The sequence below is a fragment of the Rhineura floridana genome, chromosome 3 (genome assembly GCF_030035675.1).
Source record: "Rhineura floridana isolate rRhiFlo1 chromosome 3, rRhiFlo1.hap2, whole genome shotgun sequence".
NCBI lineage: Eukaryota > Metazoa > Chordata > Lepidosauria > Squamata > Rhineuridae > Rhineura > Rhineura floridana.
The window spans coordinates 76,168,137-76,185,133 of NC_084482.1; the positions used below are offsets into that span (position 1 = coordinate 76,168,137).

General features: G+C 43.5%; 1 protein-coding gene and 1 long non-coding RNA gene across 18 annotated transcripts in view; one reads left to right on the top strand and one right to left on the bottom strand.

Annotated features, from left to right (window-relative positions):
• CACNA1A (calcium voltage-gated channel subunit alpha1 A) overlaps positions 1-16,997 on the top strand; it is a 360,598-nt gene that overhangs the window by 334,601 nt on the left and 9,000 nt on the right. For 14 of the 15 annotated variants that reach the window (XM_061616674.1, XM_061616687.1, XM_061616675.1 and 11 more), the window contains 2 exons: positions 3,844-4,039; positions 7,800-8,047. In XM_061616674.1, coding sequence (XP_061472658.1) covers positions 3,844-4,039; positions 7,800-8,047 — 444 coding nt within the window. Of the gene's footprint in view, positions 1-3,843; positions 4,040-6,745; positions 6,907-7,799; positions 8,048-16,997 lie in introns of those variants that run through there. The other variant, XR_009761364.1, reaches the window with a different exon arrangement.
• The window catches only part of LOC133380097 (uncharacterized), a 69,376-nt gene that overhangs the window by 36,533 nt on the left and 15,846 nt on the right, over positions 1-16,997 (bottom strand). The window lies entirely within an intron of this gene.

Below are 16,997 nucleotides of genomic sequence, written 5' to 3' on the forward strand. Positions count from 1 at the left end.
CTAGAGAACCACAGGTTCCTCACCCCTGCAGCAAAGAACGAGGTGTGACTGTTCGTCACAGTACCATTCCTGCAGGTAATATAGAAAGTCATATGTCACAGGCATTTCCGAAGCTGTTCAACCTGAAATGTGGTACATGATGAATTAGATGTGTTTTGGAAACAAGGGAATAATCAGTATTTATGGAGTGTATTTCATGAAAAATCCACCACAGACAAAAGTATTTGAGAGTAAATGCTGTCTATACATGTTTGAACTTATGAGTGATGTCCAAGACTGGTTCTGAAAGGATGTAATGCGCCCTATAGCTGTTAAAACCACTAACAGCAGTCTCCAAAAACATCACTCACACTTTTCTATTAATTTAGCCCCTTTAGTTTTCTCAGTCCAGATGTCTCACATTTATCTTGACCAGTTTGTACAAATTCACCCAAAATGAGCTCCCATTAGCTCTCTGTGTCACAAGACTTAATGATGTGGCACCTTTACTATGCATCCATGCTCAAGTGTGATTGCTATTGCAGATCGAAGAAATATTCAAGATCACACATCTAAAAAAATAAAATAAAAAATCTGTAACACTATACTGTAAAAGAGCATATAATGACCCTATGATGCAGAGAAGGGTAGCAGCTCAGTGGCGGAGCATCTGCCACGCATGCAGAAAGTTCTAGGTTCAATCCCTGGCATCTCCAGGTAGGGCTGGGAGAGATCTCTATCTGAAATCGTGGAGAGCTGCTGCCGGTCAGTGTAGGCAATACTGAGCTAGGTCAACCAATGGACTATCTTAGTATAAGGCAGCTTCTTATGTTCCTTGTACTGCATGAGAATATCATTTGGTTACATTTAAATTTACAAATCACAACTCTGTGTCCATGAAAATAATAAAATACAGTATAAAGTTATATAATTACATTTTCATCCATATTAACTTGCAGTGGACATGGATGTATTTATTTTGCCTATACAGACAGATGCATCTAATCTAATTTAAAAATTAGTGGTATTCTCATACAATAATGTCAGTTAGGAAAAATTTTATAGTATGCTTGATGGATTTTTAAAGGTATTTTTATTTTGTAAGACTTTGTATCCTATGAGTACAAAGTAAAGTTGTTGTCTTTGTTATAGCTTGTTATCCCGTAATATTTTAAAGCAGGATTTGCTAACCTGTGGCCCTCCAGATGTTGTTGGACTCCAACTCCCATTAGACCTAGCCATCATGGCCAATGTTCTGGATAATGGAAATTTTAGTCCAAAAACATCTGGAGAGACAGTTTAGCCATCTCTACTTTAAACCAAGATCTTTCAGGCTGATCAAATCTGAACAACCAAGGACAGCTTCTGTGAGGTAATTTTATTTATTTATTTATTTATTTGACTTCTATCCCTCTCTTTCTCCCAGTAGCAGCCCAGGGCGGCTATATTAATTTTAATATGTCATGGTGTCAGCCCAACCTGGCAGTTTTTAAGACTGATGTTGTGACATTAAAAACAGTAAACCCAAGGTAAAATAAGGTAGGGGTGGGGAGTAGCTGGACATTTTGCAGTGTTCAGATGTTTCTATGGCCTCCTTTTTATTAAATTATTGCCTTGTATTTATTGCTTTTATAGATCACAAGATCGCCTCCAAGAGTCATTGGTCTGAGCCAAGCCTTGGTTAATTTTCTGACTTCTGAGAGTAATGTGAAATGGCTTTGCTCCTAAAGATGGCTACCTAGAAATATAGATAATGTGTGACCTGCCAAAACCTAGGGAGGAAGAAATAACAGCCAGGACTCAGATTTCTTGGGTCCTATTCAAGCAGGGGTGGGTGCCAGGCAGTGGTTCAGACAGGAGGCTGCTGCTGGCACTAATCTTAATGCACTATGAAATGTTACATAAATTGTTATCCCATACTATCATCTCAGGTTTTACTTCATGTTCTCTAACAAAAGAACAATGAATGACATTTGACAATCACCTAGCCGGGGTAGTAGCTGGCTAGTGTTTTTCACTTGCTGCACCGATGTGATGGTTCAGCATTTTAGAGCAGGCTCTTCCTTTCACACAGCAGTGCCTTTCCAACTTATGGTACAGGGAATAGAAGAGAGAGAGATTTTCACCCTGAGTCTGTCTTCAATGTTTATTCAAAAAGAGAAAATGATACTCGGATGGATCAAAATTACATGAACCTAAAATCCCTCACCATGATTTCTTAAATGGAGGAAGAGCACCAAGGCCCTTTGCTCCCATGTTCATATAGATTGTTTGATACATAATACAAAGAAACTACAAAGGAATCCAAAGCACTCAGCTCCTGTGAGGTTAAAGTGAGATGAGGCAAAGCAAAGGCAGCGAGGGAGCAAGATGAAGGTACTCCATAACCCGCAGTGAGAACAGACTCCTGCTTGCCCGCAAACCTGACCCAGAAGCTTTTATAGGGATCAGAGCACTATCCTATCTACTCTGATCTGTTGGTGTAAAGAAGCTCCCTTTCAGTGTAGCTGGCCTGCCTGAGGCTCCCTCCTTTGATCGGAGGTTGTTCCAGAAATGGAATAGAGAAAGCAGCCAGCAGGACATTTACTAGCATAGCACATTGCTCCATCAGTGGACTGAATGTTTTTGGAACAGTTTTTCAGAGACAGTCAAGTGATACTGAACTGCAAATTAATAGCATCCACTTAACTGGCAAAAGGATTATTCATGTCAACTGCTCTACTGAGAAAGTTTCTACTGAGGAAGGTGCTCCTGTAAAATAGCACCACTGGGAGTTTTCCTCCTAATGCTAATTACGGGGGGGGGGGGCTGCAGAGAGAAGACTTAAACCTCTCCTCACAGCATGCTACAACCCTGAGGACAGTTCCACCCCCACCCACCCCACACCCAGCATTTGATTTTTAAAAACCCTCAATGTGATTGATAATCATGTCATCAAAATAATGTGTACTTAGGCTACACAGTACATCAATCATGTGGTTTGCCCTTAAATGCAGGATTTTTCTTTCACAAGTAGCCAGTGTGAGGAAACCAGACTTTTTCAGGAGTTTTAGGAAATTCAACCCCCACTGCTGCCTGGATCAGGGGACCCACAACACCTGCTATTCACATGTTTTGAAAATTCCCATTAGCTAAGCTGGATCAGGACCACAGCAGGAGGCAAAGGGTTAAAGTCAACCTAATCCCATGCCAGGGTCCCAGTCCAGATGGAGGGCCCTGCATTAGCAATTTGTGAAAGAAAAATCTTGTATGTAACTGCCACGTGATTAACAAAACATGTAGTTTGGCCCTTAGCTTCCTTTTCTGTCTCATCTGTGGGAGGAAGACAACATGGCAACTGTGCTCTGCGCTTGTTAAATCCATGCATCCATTCTTCAGCCAATTGGGAAGGAAGACTTGGTGGTTTGCAAGCAAAGTAAGAAATTCCCAATCCATAACTCCTTAGACAGCCGTTCCTAACTCCTGTGGCAAATGTGTATATCTAGAGCAGGAGTGGGGGACAGAAGTTGCTAACTACTACTCCAATCACCCCCAGCAACTATGGCCACTGGCCAGGGATGATGGGAGTTGTAGTTCAGCAACATCTGGAAGGCCAAAGGTTCCCCATCCCTAATCTAGTCAGAGAGAGAGATTTGCATATGAACCATTTAACTATGGCTACAGAAAAATGACTGGGTAGCAACTCTGATGGGAGGATGGATAGATGTGCCTGTATTTCTTTTATTGAACTATGTTTGGCTGAATAATTGCCTAGATAGCTGTCACAATTACAATACCATATATCCCATTCTCTGTCAAATCCAGGTTTTGCCTTCTTGTAGTTTTGCCACTTAAATTATTGTTCTGGTTTCTGTCCCTTTCTAGACAATCACAGATGCAAGCCCCATTAAACGCTCTGCCTCCATGTTGGGCCACTCACACTCCAAAGGCATGCGCTTGGAAGACTACTCTCTGGAAAGGGTAATAATCCCAGAGGAGAACCAGCGGCATCACCGGCGGCGGGAACGGAGCCACCGGACCTCAGAGCGCTCACTCAGCCGATACACCGATGTAGACAAAGGTCAGATTGCAGGACAAATGGGCACAAACCATAGAAATTAAGGCTTCAGTCTTTAAGTTACTTACTTCAGAATAGCCAGACTGTAAATTCTAATGTAACTGCAGTCTTAGAATTATGGCAGCCAGTCAGAGAATATATGCAAAGATCTCCATATTTAACAATAACAAGGAGCCAATATGCACAGGCTAATTGTATATGCAAGTTTTTTGTTTCTCGCACAACAAAAAGTCTCATAGCAACTAAGACTAACATGTTCTGGCATAAGCTTCTGATACATCTAATGGGGACTTCAATTCCACAAAAGTTTATTTATTAAATTTATATCCCACCCTTCCTCCCAGAAGGAGCCTAGGTTGACCAACAAAAACAATAAAAACATATTTAAAACATCTTAAAAACAAAACATCTTTTAAAACATCAGGGGGGAAAAGCGGAGACTGGTTTATCACAGGAGCTACATTTAATAATTTAATTTGGTTCATTTCTTGCTGCTTTTTCATCAGTGTGAGTCCCTGTTTACTTTCACATCTAATCGTCATTTAAAAATCTTTTGTAATGCCAGTCTCACTTGAATGACCAAATGTCATTTTGAAAAAGGAAGACCTTAAAGGACTCACTGCCCCTATTACTACCAAATATAATGACATATTTGAGCCCACTATAAGATTGCAGATTTCTATCAAGGCCTGGAACATTTGCAATGATGTGCTTTGGTATTTCTGAAACAGACATCAAACAGTTCTTTGGTGTTTTAAGAAGCACAACTGTCAGGATTAGTTTTTGCACTTTAAAAAGCAAAGAGCAGCTGAGGCCTCATTTTTAAGCAATCCCTTGCAAATCTTTAAAAAAAAATTTTTTTGTCAAATGAAATGGGACCTTAAATGTAATCTGTAATGGTATGTGTGAGATTTATGGTTTGAAGCTTTATTTTAATTACAGGTAAACCTTTGCCCAGGTGAACGCAAGGGTTTATGTAGAAAAACTGGTATAAAGAAAATATCTGTGCCTAAATAAAATATGTTCCAGTTAGCAATGCTGCTGCCACTAAGACAGCTGCTGCTTGCTTGCGTGCTTGGGAGTTTTCCTACTGAGATGTGGAATAGCCCTGCTGCTGGTGAAGGGAAAAGGCACTACTTTTTTTCATAAATACGCTTGAGCCCCAATTTTAGTAAAGCATGATGATGTTAGTAAAACACGGTGAATAATATATTAATCCAGCCCTTCATACTATCTGTCAATTGAAATGTTTAATGCTAGTGTTTGTATTGCTGAAGACTTAGGATATGTCTGCACTGCAGGCATACACCATTCAAATTTTGTACGTCGCCCAGAGTGACTGGTTAGCCAGCCAGATGGGCGACTAAGAAATCCAATTAAAAATAAATAAATAAATAAATCTTTAAAACGTCTTTTTAAAAAACCCTAAAAATAATTCCAACACAGATGCAGACTGGGATAAGGTCTCTATTTAAAAGGCTTGTTGAAAGAGGAAGGTCTTCAATAGGTGCCGAAAAGATAACGGTGACGATACCTGTGTAATATTTAAGGGGAAGGAATTCCAAAGGTTAGGTGTCACAACACTAAAGGCCAGACTCCTATTTGTGTGGAAAGTATCACCTGATGAGATGGCATCTGAAGAGTGTGATGATAGACTGGGTATATACAGGGTATGGATATGGATGTTAGAGATAACCTTTTATTGTGTATTCATCATGACTTGTGTTCATGATGGCATTGGATGGTTAATTGCAATCCTGCTTTCAATAGTGTTTGCACCTCCAAAAGTTGCAGGGTGGACATAATGCTTCATTTCCAAGCAGTTCATGTCCCATAACTTTCTGCTAAAATCCCATAACTTTTTATAGTTCAGATGTTTCAGTTAATTTTGTTCCACTTTTGTAGCACTGTAGCAGAAGAGTGCCCCTCCAGGTGGCAATAATGTGGTAAAGTATCACAGGACAATTAACGAAGTGGAAATGTGTGGATGGTCCTGTTTAAATCCATCACTAATGCACTATTATTGTGTCTAACATGTTGCAGAATGCACCCAGAAAAAAGATCCCAGTCTGGAGGAGCCCTTCGTCTTTAAAAAAATGTAAATGTACTGCCTTCAAGTCGATTCCGACTTACGGTGACCCTGTGAATAGGGTTTTCATGAGGCTGAGAGGCAGTGACTGGCCCAAGGTCACCCAGTGCGCTTCATGGCTGTGTGGAGATTTGAACCCTGGTTTCCCAGGCCGTAGTCCAACACCTTAATCACTACACCACACTGACTCTCTCCTTAGTCTTGAAGATGCTAAAAAACGTTTGTTTTTGTTACAATAGATTAACATGGCTATCCTCTGGAAGTTCTTTCTCACACAGTTTACTAAAACTAATTGCTTTCAAAAGAAAAACTCAGTAAATACATTCTAGGCCACCATCCCCTCATAGGTCATTAGCTCCCATGAAGGCAGACTGACTATTTAGAAGATAGAGGCTTTCCCTTCTAATGAATGATGGCTGAAAAAGAGACAATTGCAAAACAGTGCCCAAATGAAAGATGTGCAGTTAGAAAACACAGTGTGAAATGTGGAAATGCATTGCAAAATTGCAACAGTGGTGCTCTGTTTTTCGGAGACCTTGCATAAACAGCCCCTGTAATAGCATATACGGTTTGTGCAGAAAGACTTACCTCAAGGACCTTCATTCTGCTTTTCCTTGTAGATCAGTCCTTCCCCAAACTATGATCACAAGACTACAAATGGGCCCCAGAAGCATCTTTGGAGTATTTCATCAGCTGAGGGTCTACTTTGACTTGAGGACTCACTGGACACCAATTCTAATCCCCCTATGGAGGGACTTCCGAGAGACAAATTAGTCATGATGTGAGTGATCCATGAATAGGATCTCCCACAGCTTAATAAGGTGTTAATAGCAGCAGCAAATGGAAGGGGACTGGTGCAGACTGCAACCACAGCAATAGGTGTGTGTGAGTGTGTGAGTGAGAGAGAGAGAGAGAGAGAGAGTGTAGAATTAACCCTTTCTTTCAGCATTGTTTTCCTGATTAAAATCAGCCCATTGAAACTCTGACTTGCTACACAGTGCAAAACCTTAATTACTGCTTTTTTGCCCCATGGGGCAAACACCTTTGGGAGCACAGTTTAATTGGAAAAATGGCATACGGGTTTTAAAACCCCTCCCCCAGTGCTGTGGTCCAGATCTAAATTCCTCCCACCCTCGGCTCCAGAGCTGCTATTTGCCCTGCGGGATAAAACACGTATATTATGTTTTGCCCAGTGATAGCTGGCAGCTACCACTACAGATAGCGGCTTCAAGAGGCCAGTTTTCATGAGGAAAATTGTATTATGAGGTTTTAAGCCATTACCACAATGCCAGTGCTATAGTCAAGAGCTCAAGAGCTCAATTTCCCCCTCTGCCTCCCTCCCTCCCATGGCTGCCGTTAACACTTCAATCAATTGTAGAAGATCTTATTCATGGATCTCTCACATCAGGGTAGTTTGGCCCTGTATTGCCACTTGTGCTTTTGAGAAGGCAGACTAGAAAAGCAATATACTTTGGTATTTGAGTCCTGGAGACATGTTTCTTCAGGTTGACAACACCAGCCATATAAAATATTGCATGCAGGATTTCCTTGAGGTTGCTGTTCCTCCCTCATTATGAAGGATGGAGAGTGTTAACAGGCTACATTAATGCATACACAAACTAATTCTAACATAAGCATTAAATCCTGAACTGCCATCTTTCTTCTCACTGACAGGGCTGGGCACAGATCTCAGTATGACCATGCAGTCGGGTGACCTACCTCCCAAAGAAAGAGACCAAGAGCGAGGCAGGCCAAAGGACCGGAAACACCACCACCACCACCACCATCACCACCACCACCACACATCTTCTGACAAAGAGCGGTACTCACAAGAAAGGCACGAATATAGCCGGCCTCGCTCCAGAGATCGACGTTGGTCGCGCTCACCCAGTGAGGGCCGAGACCACATGCCTCACAGGCAGGTGGGTGTGGCTTTGCATTCCATGCTGCGCCTCTAGGGGTTGATCTAGATGCCTCTAATACTAAGAAAGTCTCAACTCCTAGGGAATCAAGCTCCAATTACCCACCCAGTCATCAGATTCTGGATCTGATGGAACTTGATGACCCTGCTGGCCCAAGCAGGACTTGTAGGTTCTATAAATATGATAGCTGCACATGTATGGCATCCCATGTACTACTAAGGGGCAATTCACATTACCAACATGGTGCAGTTAAACTGTCGGATGAGCACACCTGCACTGATGTGGCTGCACCATCATAAGCACAGCTCTGAATTTAACTCAGTTAAGAACATAGGATTTGCCTTGCAGGATCAGGCCAAGCTCCGTCTAGCTCAGCATTTTGTCCAGTAGCAGCCAGCCAGATGTTTCTGAAAGTCCACATACAGAGTATGAAGATGATAGACACCCTCTGTGATCTTTCTCCAGCTTCTGGTACTCAAAAACTTCCTCTGAACTTGAAGATTCCATTTAGCGATCATAGCTATTGACAGACCCAATCTGCCATGGACTTGTCTAATCTTTGTCTTTCTTCACTCATTATTTTGTAAACTTTGACTATCTTCACCATAGTAAACTAAAAACGCCCAAACACTCATTCGCTTTTTATCATAGGGAATGTGCTGCCACACTTTAGCTGCCATTCTGTACACATTTTCCATCTCTGATCATCTTTTTTGACATGGCGAGGTCATAACTCTTCATGGTATTCTAAACAGAACCACACCATAGATTTAGATAATGGCATTACAGTACAAGTTTTATTTTTATTCTGTTCCTAGTTATTCCTGACGTTGAGGTTGGCCTTCACCCCAACATGGGACCTTGATGTTTTTATTGAGTTTTCCACTATAGCTCCAAAATACCTTTCCATAGTAGTCATACTCAGTTTAAACTCCGTGAGCATTATATCTGCAGTCAGGATTTTGCCCTCCAGGATGCGTAACTGTGGCCTCACGCACAATGAATTTAATAAGCATTATGTTGCCTATTCACCCACTTGGGAGAGATCTTTTCTGAACTCTTCACCATCTGGGTTTTGCCATCCAAACTACTTTGGTGTTACTTGCGCGTTTGGCTACCTCACTATTCATCCCTAATGCCAGACTATCTATCTATCTATCTATCTATAAATAATAAGTTAGACAACACTGGTCACAACGTAGATTTTTGAATTACATTTCTCCATTGTGAAACTTGTCCATTTATTTCTATTACTCCTGACTTCTTTTTAAAAAAACAGTTCTGATCCATGATATCTGCCCATTTATCCCATGACTGCTATGCTTTCACTGCAGTCCTTGATGAGGAACTTTTAGCAAAATCTTTTTGCTAAATCCTAATATAATGTTTCCCAGATTGGTGAGGCCAACACTTCCCTTTGTGGTAGTCATGCTGATTCTCCCTCAGCAAGACTTTTTTAAAACATACCAGAGGGATTTTGTTTTGTTTTCCCATTGCTAAGAGGGTGGGTGCTGCTCAGCTGCAATAACTGACATGCAGCAAATGGAATGCAGACATAATCTTTTCCCCCCTAAAAGTTTGTCCAAGCATGTTAAGTCATTGCTGAACCTTTCAAAATCGTTTTTGTTTAATTTCTTTTAGAGTTTTGTGTACCCTCCTTCTGTGCACCTACTGTGATTTTTTTAAAAGTGGTAAAGTGTGTTAGGCTCCCATACCTCAAAAAGGTATGTGAGGATGGCATACCACATTAATGTCACATCTGGAAGCATCTTGCAATTGCTATAATGAATTGGTGGTGCTGAGGTGGTGTTGAGAGATTGAAAGAAAGGCCAATGACTGATGGACACATTCCATACCAGGTGCTCCACAAGAGAGTCACAAGGCATATCTGTATTACACATTTACATTACGCTTATACTAGTTGAACTGCCATGGCATTCCCTCTCTCCCCAATAATCCCAGAAATTATACTTTGTTGAGGGTGCTAAGATTTCTCCTAGATTCTTAGTTTCCTTGCAATTCCCAGAGTACACTGGAGAGAGGAAATGACAATTAAACCAGTTGCAAGTCTGTGTGTAGATATGCTGGTATAAACAGTAGCTTCCATTGCTAAGATCCAGAAAGACAAAAAGATGGGTGTGGATGATGATCCCTTCTGGAGCAACAGTATGACTGCATACAAGGGCTAATTTCCAGTAAATGATGCAGAGGAAACTCCCTATCATATTTTGCTTCAAGTGATTCCCTCCTTTTTCCCCACTTCAGCAATTGTTTCATCCAAAGATGTCCTCACCTGATATCTGCCCACCCTTCTTAGACGCACAAAGCAGACAGTTCACACAAAGTCTGTTTTCTGCTCTTGACCCTCCAGCTGACTTCATTCAATTTTTTTTAACGTGTTTGTATGTGTGCCCAGAAACAGACCAGAATTGCGAGGTCTGTGAATCCCATTTACAATATCCCCAAGATATCACAACAGGAAACCACACATATAGAGAACCTGTTGGTTGGAAAAGGCTGCTTCGGTTATGTTCCTTCCTATATACATATTGAGAATGGCAGATTTCATAGTACTCATACTGAAAACATGGGTGGGAAATTATGTCACTGTCAGTACAATGAGAGCACAGTCTCAACAAAATATTACAGTGGAATAGTATCAAAGCATATTGGCTCAGTTCACACCTAATGTGACACAAACGGATTAGTCAAGGAAAAAGCACATGGACCAGTTTGCTAGGCCTGGTTTTTACAGGACTCAGTCTGGAGTCACTCCACTGCAATGCTTCTATGCGTAGAGTCATTACTTTGGAAGTAGACCAATGCCAAGACTGCAAATCTAGTGATGCAGTTGGCTCCGCAGCCCCCGGTGCTATATTAATGCAAGATGTTACCCCATCCCCATTCCAAATATTGTAACTTGGACAGGGCCAGGAAAACCAAGGCTATCAAGCTCACAACTGCCTTGTTTATATTCATACTGGGGTAGGAGAGCCAAAGAAAAAATAATGCCTACCATTTGAATTAAACCTTAGTGCCCTGGTGGAAAACTGAGCAACATCAGGATAGAGCCCCCGCAATAGGTGCTGTGTCATGCTGTAACTGAAGTGAGCTGCATCACAATTTCATTGGGTGAATGAGACTGCAATTACTCTATGACGCTTTATACCATTGTTTCCCGTTTATTCCCTCACCATCCAGTATCACACACAAAGTCTTTTTGTTGTTGTTCCTATTTGTTTCTTTTGGACAATTTGGATGCTTTACTCGGGGTCTCCTGGCCAATCTGCCTTTATTTACATGCTTATTTCTGTATCCGTTGTGCTTGGGTCTGCTGTCTCAGCGAAGGGCGTGTGCAGGTAAGATGGTTGGCGAGCAGAGAACAAACAATCAAGCCAATCCAGCAGATGGCCCTGCCTAGCTCGCTGGCCTGTTTCTCCAGTGTCTGTGGTGTGACCCCTTTTGTTGTTACGCTGGTGGCACTGAACTGTCTGGGGTTTGTGAATCTGGAACGTTTGGAATGAAGCTACACCCAAAGAGACAGGCACACATAAGCTGTGCGTGTCACATCCAAGCAAAGCAAAAAAAACCAGAAATACATGCAGACACAACTGTATGCATGCATGTGATGCCTACATATAGGACATGGGGTATATGGCAGGCATGGGGACCATGTGGCCTTCCAGATGTTAGACTCTCAACTCCCATCATCCCTAACCATTGACCATGCTAGTTGTTGCTAATGGGAGTTTTAGTTTAACAATATCTGGAAGGCCACAGGTTTCTCGCCCCTGGGTATATGGGAAAAGGGATGTCGAAGGGTGAGACAAGACTAAAGTACTGATACATTTTCTCCAGTGGGGCAAACAGCAATTTTAGGAGGTAATTAGATTGGAAAGGGGAAGAGTTGAATGGGCCCAAGCCAACACTCCGTACCACCTATAGCTGTTTTTTTAATTTTTAAAAGAAGCATCAGGAGAAGCAATCACAGATCTCCTAAGCCTAGTCCAGTTTGGCCCTAAAATTCTGCCCCTAGGAAAATTCAAACTATGCAGTATTATGTTATGTAAATTAGACAATAAAATTTGCTTGATTTTCTGCAATGTATTCTGACTGCCAGTTGTGGTTGTTTTGCAAACTTTAGTAAGCTAAAAGGAGATGTGTTGGAGGACACTAGGTATGTTATGGCAATGTAGAGAAAGGAGTATGGAAACTGAAATGGGATACCAATCTATAGCTGGTATGGAGATATATAACTACTGGGACCCCTTGAATTGTCAACTTTCTGCAGGCGTTGCCCCTGTATTTTGTAATTCTCCCTTCAACTCTAAAGAGATTCTTCTTTCACATCCCAAAAATAAGAAGTTGAGAATCATAGGAAAATAGCAAAGCAGCTATTAAGCAACGTATCTGGGACACTGACCTTCAAGAACATGTAGGCTTGGCCACAGCTTATCCAGATTTCAGGGACAACTTGGCAACATTTGCACCGGCAAATTACTTAATTAATTTATCAGTCCCAAAATATAGGAAGGCTTTTACATTAGCCAAGCTTAATGTCCTGCCTTCTGCCAGCGGCATCACTAGCGGAAGTGCGGGGGGGTGCGGACCTCCGGTGCATGCCCTCCCAGGGGCATGGACGAGGTGGCTGGGCGTGCACTCAAGGCCAGCCACCCCGTCCATGCTTCTGGGAGGGCACGCGCCAGAGGGGCACCCAGCCGGAGAAGGCCTGGGAATGCCGGCGCACCTCCCTTGCCCCGCCGACGCTGCTCCCGGTCTCGCCCACCCGCCCACCTCCGAGGAGTTGGAGCAGCCTTGCCGGGCAACGGCGCGGGGCGGCTCTGGGTGTCACACTCCTCATGGTGACACCCGGGTGCGGGCCACACCCTCCGCACCCCGGTAGTGACGCCCCTGCCTTCTGCCCTCCTTGAAGGCTGATTTAAGAGCGTGCCCTTCTGGGAGCATCTGTGCCCTTGTGGGTCAGGGGAGGTGGAAACAATTTGTCACATGTTGTTTTATTTTTCCTTTTACTTTGATTTTAGAGTTATTTTTATTACTCCAATTTTAATTAAAATCCCAGGTAGATCAGATTTATTTTACTTTTGTTGTCTGACCAGAACCCCCAAGTCACAATAAAAGTAGCCAGCTTTTTTGCAGCAGCTATTGATTGTCAAAAAATAACGATTAAACAATTCTCCTTTTAATTTTAATATGTTATTGTTTTAATATGCAGTAAGAGGGTATCTCAAGTGATTCTGCTTAATGCTTCTTTTAAGTATTGTTGTGCATTTGCATTTTTGTATATGTTCAGTTCGGTCTATGACCGTAAATAAAAATCAATCCATCAGTCATAGGATTCTTACAGAATACATATGCTTGGTTCTAGAGATCTGGGTTCTGTAGTATGCAGCTGTGGTCTTTGCAGATGGTGGCATTCAGCTACCCATAGACACATAACAAAATTGAATACAGAGACATAAGATATATACATGCACAAAAACAGAGAGATATTGAGTCTTATCATAAATACATAAAAATGTAAGCTGTCACTCTAGCACTCTTGTGCCTGTGTGCAGCCAGCTCTGACTGAAAGCTCTCTTTCTCTGCCCGCACACACCGCCTATGACAGGAGGGAAGAGCTCAGGTGGGCATGTGTGTGAGTCTGTGAGAGAGGAATGAGGGAGGGAGCCAAGGTGGCCTGAGGAGAGCTTATCTGCCTCTTTGCTTGGGCAGGCAGGGGGGGCAGAGTGCCTGAGCCTCTTCCCTCCCTTGCCCAGGACTGCAGAGCTTGTGGCTGGTGTCACCTGCCTCCGGGGGGGGGGGGGCTTTTCCAAATCAAATCATAGCAGCAGCCACAGCAACACCTCCTTGGGAAGTGCCCATCCCACCTCTCTTTTTCACTTCCTCCCCCCCCCCGTCCTTTCCCAGTGGGTCCTATGTCAGTTCAAAGGGTGGAATGGAACAGGATCGGAGGCAGGAGGGGTTTAGGAAAGAAGTAGAAGTGGACCAGGATGCAAAACCAGTCCTGGCTGTGCAGAAAGGAGGAATGAGAGGGTTAAATGCCAGAAGTCCTGATTGGCTCCAAGCCAAGCCTCTGCACGTTTACTCAGAAGTTAAGAGCCATGGAGTTCAGTGGGGGCTTACTCCCATGTAAGTGACCCCATGATGGCAGCCTGCAATCCCAATCTCCCACTTTCAAGGGGGTAAGCCCCATTGAACTCAGTGGCTCTTCTGAGTAAATGGCCTTGCAGGCTGCCATTCTGTACACACTTAGATGAGAGTAAGTGCCTGTTGAACCAAGGAGTTGCCTTCTGAGTAAATGTGCACAGGATTGCCTGCAAGGAAGGGAGGGCCCCAGCACTCCAGTCCCTAGGCTACACTTCAAGCCAATCCAGGGTTAAAGGAACTGAATTTGGGAAGAAAAAGGAGGGGATGTGCTCCAAAGTAAATACAATTCCTCCTCAACCATTCCTGCCCGGCTTCTCCCCCCCCCCATGAAAATGCACCTCTAAGCCTGCTTCTTTTCTGGAGTCTGGTGAGACCCCCATAGGGCCTTTGGAGAGAGTGTGTATGGGATGTCTGATCCAGGCTGAAAGAGAGGGTGCAAGGGAAAGTGAGGGGAGAGGACCACACTCAGGCCCCAGAAATTGAATGGAGGGGGATCATCAGAAGATTGGGAGGGTGGAACCTTGCCCTCCCACCCATTTTGCCCCCTAAGGAGGTGCCCTGTGCAGCTGATCTCCTACCCCCGAAGTCCAGTTCAGGGAGCTTCTCTCATTCCCCAACTCTCTGCAAAGTGGGAGGGGCCCTTCAATTTGGGCCCTTCAAAGTAAGTCTGCAGCACTGATGGAGAGAAAGGAGTAATCACTTCTAGCAATCCTTGGCTGACCCTCTCATCCTGCAACCCTATTGAAAGGGGGAGCAGAAAAAAAGAAAGGAAAAACAGACCCCGAAGGAACAGAGCTAGGGAATTGGGGAGGGCAAAGACTGCAGGCTCCTCTGAAGCAGAGGTCAGTCACTGCTGGAAACAGGATGCTCTCCTATGCAAGACCACAGTAAAACAAAGCACGGTTTCTTTGCAGCATCTCAGATCAGGTATACTGCCTCTGCATATTTTATTTATTTATTTATTTATTATTTCATTTTATCCTGCCCTTCCTCCCAGCAGGAGCCCAGGGCGGCAAACAAAGTGCTAAAAACACTAAAACATCATAAAAACCAGAGCTTAGAAAAGTTACTTTTTTTGAACTACAACTCCCATCAGCCCAATCCAGTGGCCATGCTGGCTGGGGCTGATGGGAGTTGTAGTTCAAAAAAGTAACTTTTCCAAGCTCTGATAAAAACAGATCTTAAAATACATTAAAACAAAACAACATTAAAAACATTTTTTTAAAAACAGCTTTAAAAAAGGGTTAAAAATGTTATAAAAACATATTAAGCAATTCTAACACAGACGCAGACTGGGATAGGTCTCAACCTAAAAGGCTTGCTGAAAGAGAAAAGTCTTCAAAAGGCGCCAAAAAGATAGCAGAGATGGTGCCTGCCTAATATTCAAAGGGAGGGAATTCCACAGTGTAGGTGCCGCCACACTAAAGGTCCGTTTCCTATATTGTGCAGAACGAACCTCCTGATAAGATGGTATTTGCAGGAGGCCCTCACCCGCAGAGTGCAGTGATTGACTGGGTATATAAGGGGTAAGACGGTCTTTCAGGTATCCTGGTCCTGAGCTGCATAGGGCGTTGTACACCAAAACTAGAACCTTCAACTTGGCCCGGTAGCAAATGGGCAGCCAGTGCAATTCTTTCAGCAGCAGGGTGGCATGTTGGCGATACCCTGCCCCAGTGAGCAGTCTCGCCGCTGCATTTTGCACCAGCTGCAACTTCTGGACCAACTTCAAGGGCAGCCCCACATAGAGCACATTACAGTAATCCAGTCTGGAGGTTACCAGTGCGTGGACAACAGTGGTCAGGCTATCCCCATCCAGAAACGGACGCAGCTGTCTCACCAGCCAAAGCTGGTAAAAAGCACTCCTAGCCACTGAGGTCACCTGGGCCTCTAGAGACAAAGATGGATCCAGGAGCACCCCCAGGCTACAGACCTGCTCTTTCAGTGGGAGTACGACCCCATCTAAAGCAAGCAACTAACCAATTATCCGAACTCAGGAACCACCAACCTGTCACAGCGCCTCCGTCTTGCTAGGATTCAGACTCAGTTTATTGGACCTCATCCAGCCCACCACCAAGTCCAGGTAGCGGTCCAGGGCTTGCATGGCCTCTCCCGATTCAGACGTTACAGAGAAATAGAGCTGGGTATCATCAGTATACTGCGAGGTTCCAATTCCCATAGCTAAGAGCTGCCTTGCTGGAGGCAGTATATGTGATCTCATGCTGCAAATAAATCTTTAGTCATAGAACAATAGAGTTGGAAGGGGCCTGTAAGGCCATCGAGTCCAGCCTCTGCTGAATGCATGAATTCAACTTAAAGCATACCCGACAGGTGGCTGTCCAGCTGCCTCTTGAATATCTCCAATGTTGGACAGCCCACCACCTTTTTAAGTAACTGGTTTTATTGTTGTACTGCTCTAACATCTAGGATTTTTTTCCTGTTCCGTTGAAATCTGGCTTCCTGTAACTTGAGTCCATTATTCTGTGTCCTGCACTCTGGGACAATCGAGAAGAGATCCTGGCCCTCCTCTTTGTGACAACCTTTCAAGTACTTGCAGAATGCTATCATATCTCCCATCAGTCTTCTCAAGGCTAAACATACCCAGTTCTTTCACTCTCTCCTCATAGGGCTTTGTTTCCAATCTCCTGGTTATCCTTGTTGCCCTCCTCTTAACCGGTTCATTTCTCTACATCCTTCTTAAAGTGTGGTGTCCAGAACTGGATGCAGTACTCAAGATGAGGCCTAACCAGTGCCAAATAGAGGGGAACTAGTACTTCATGTGATT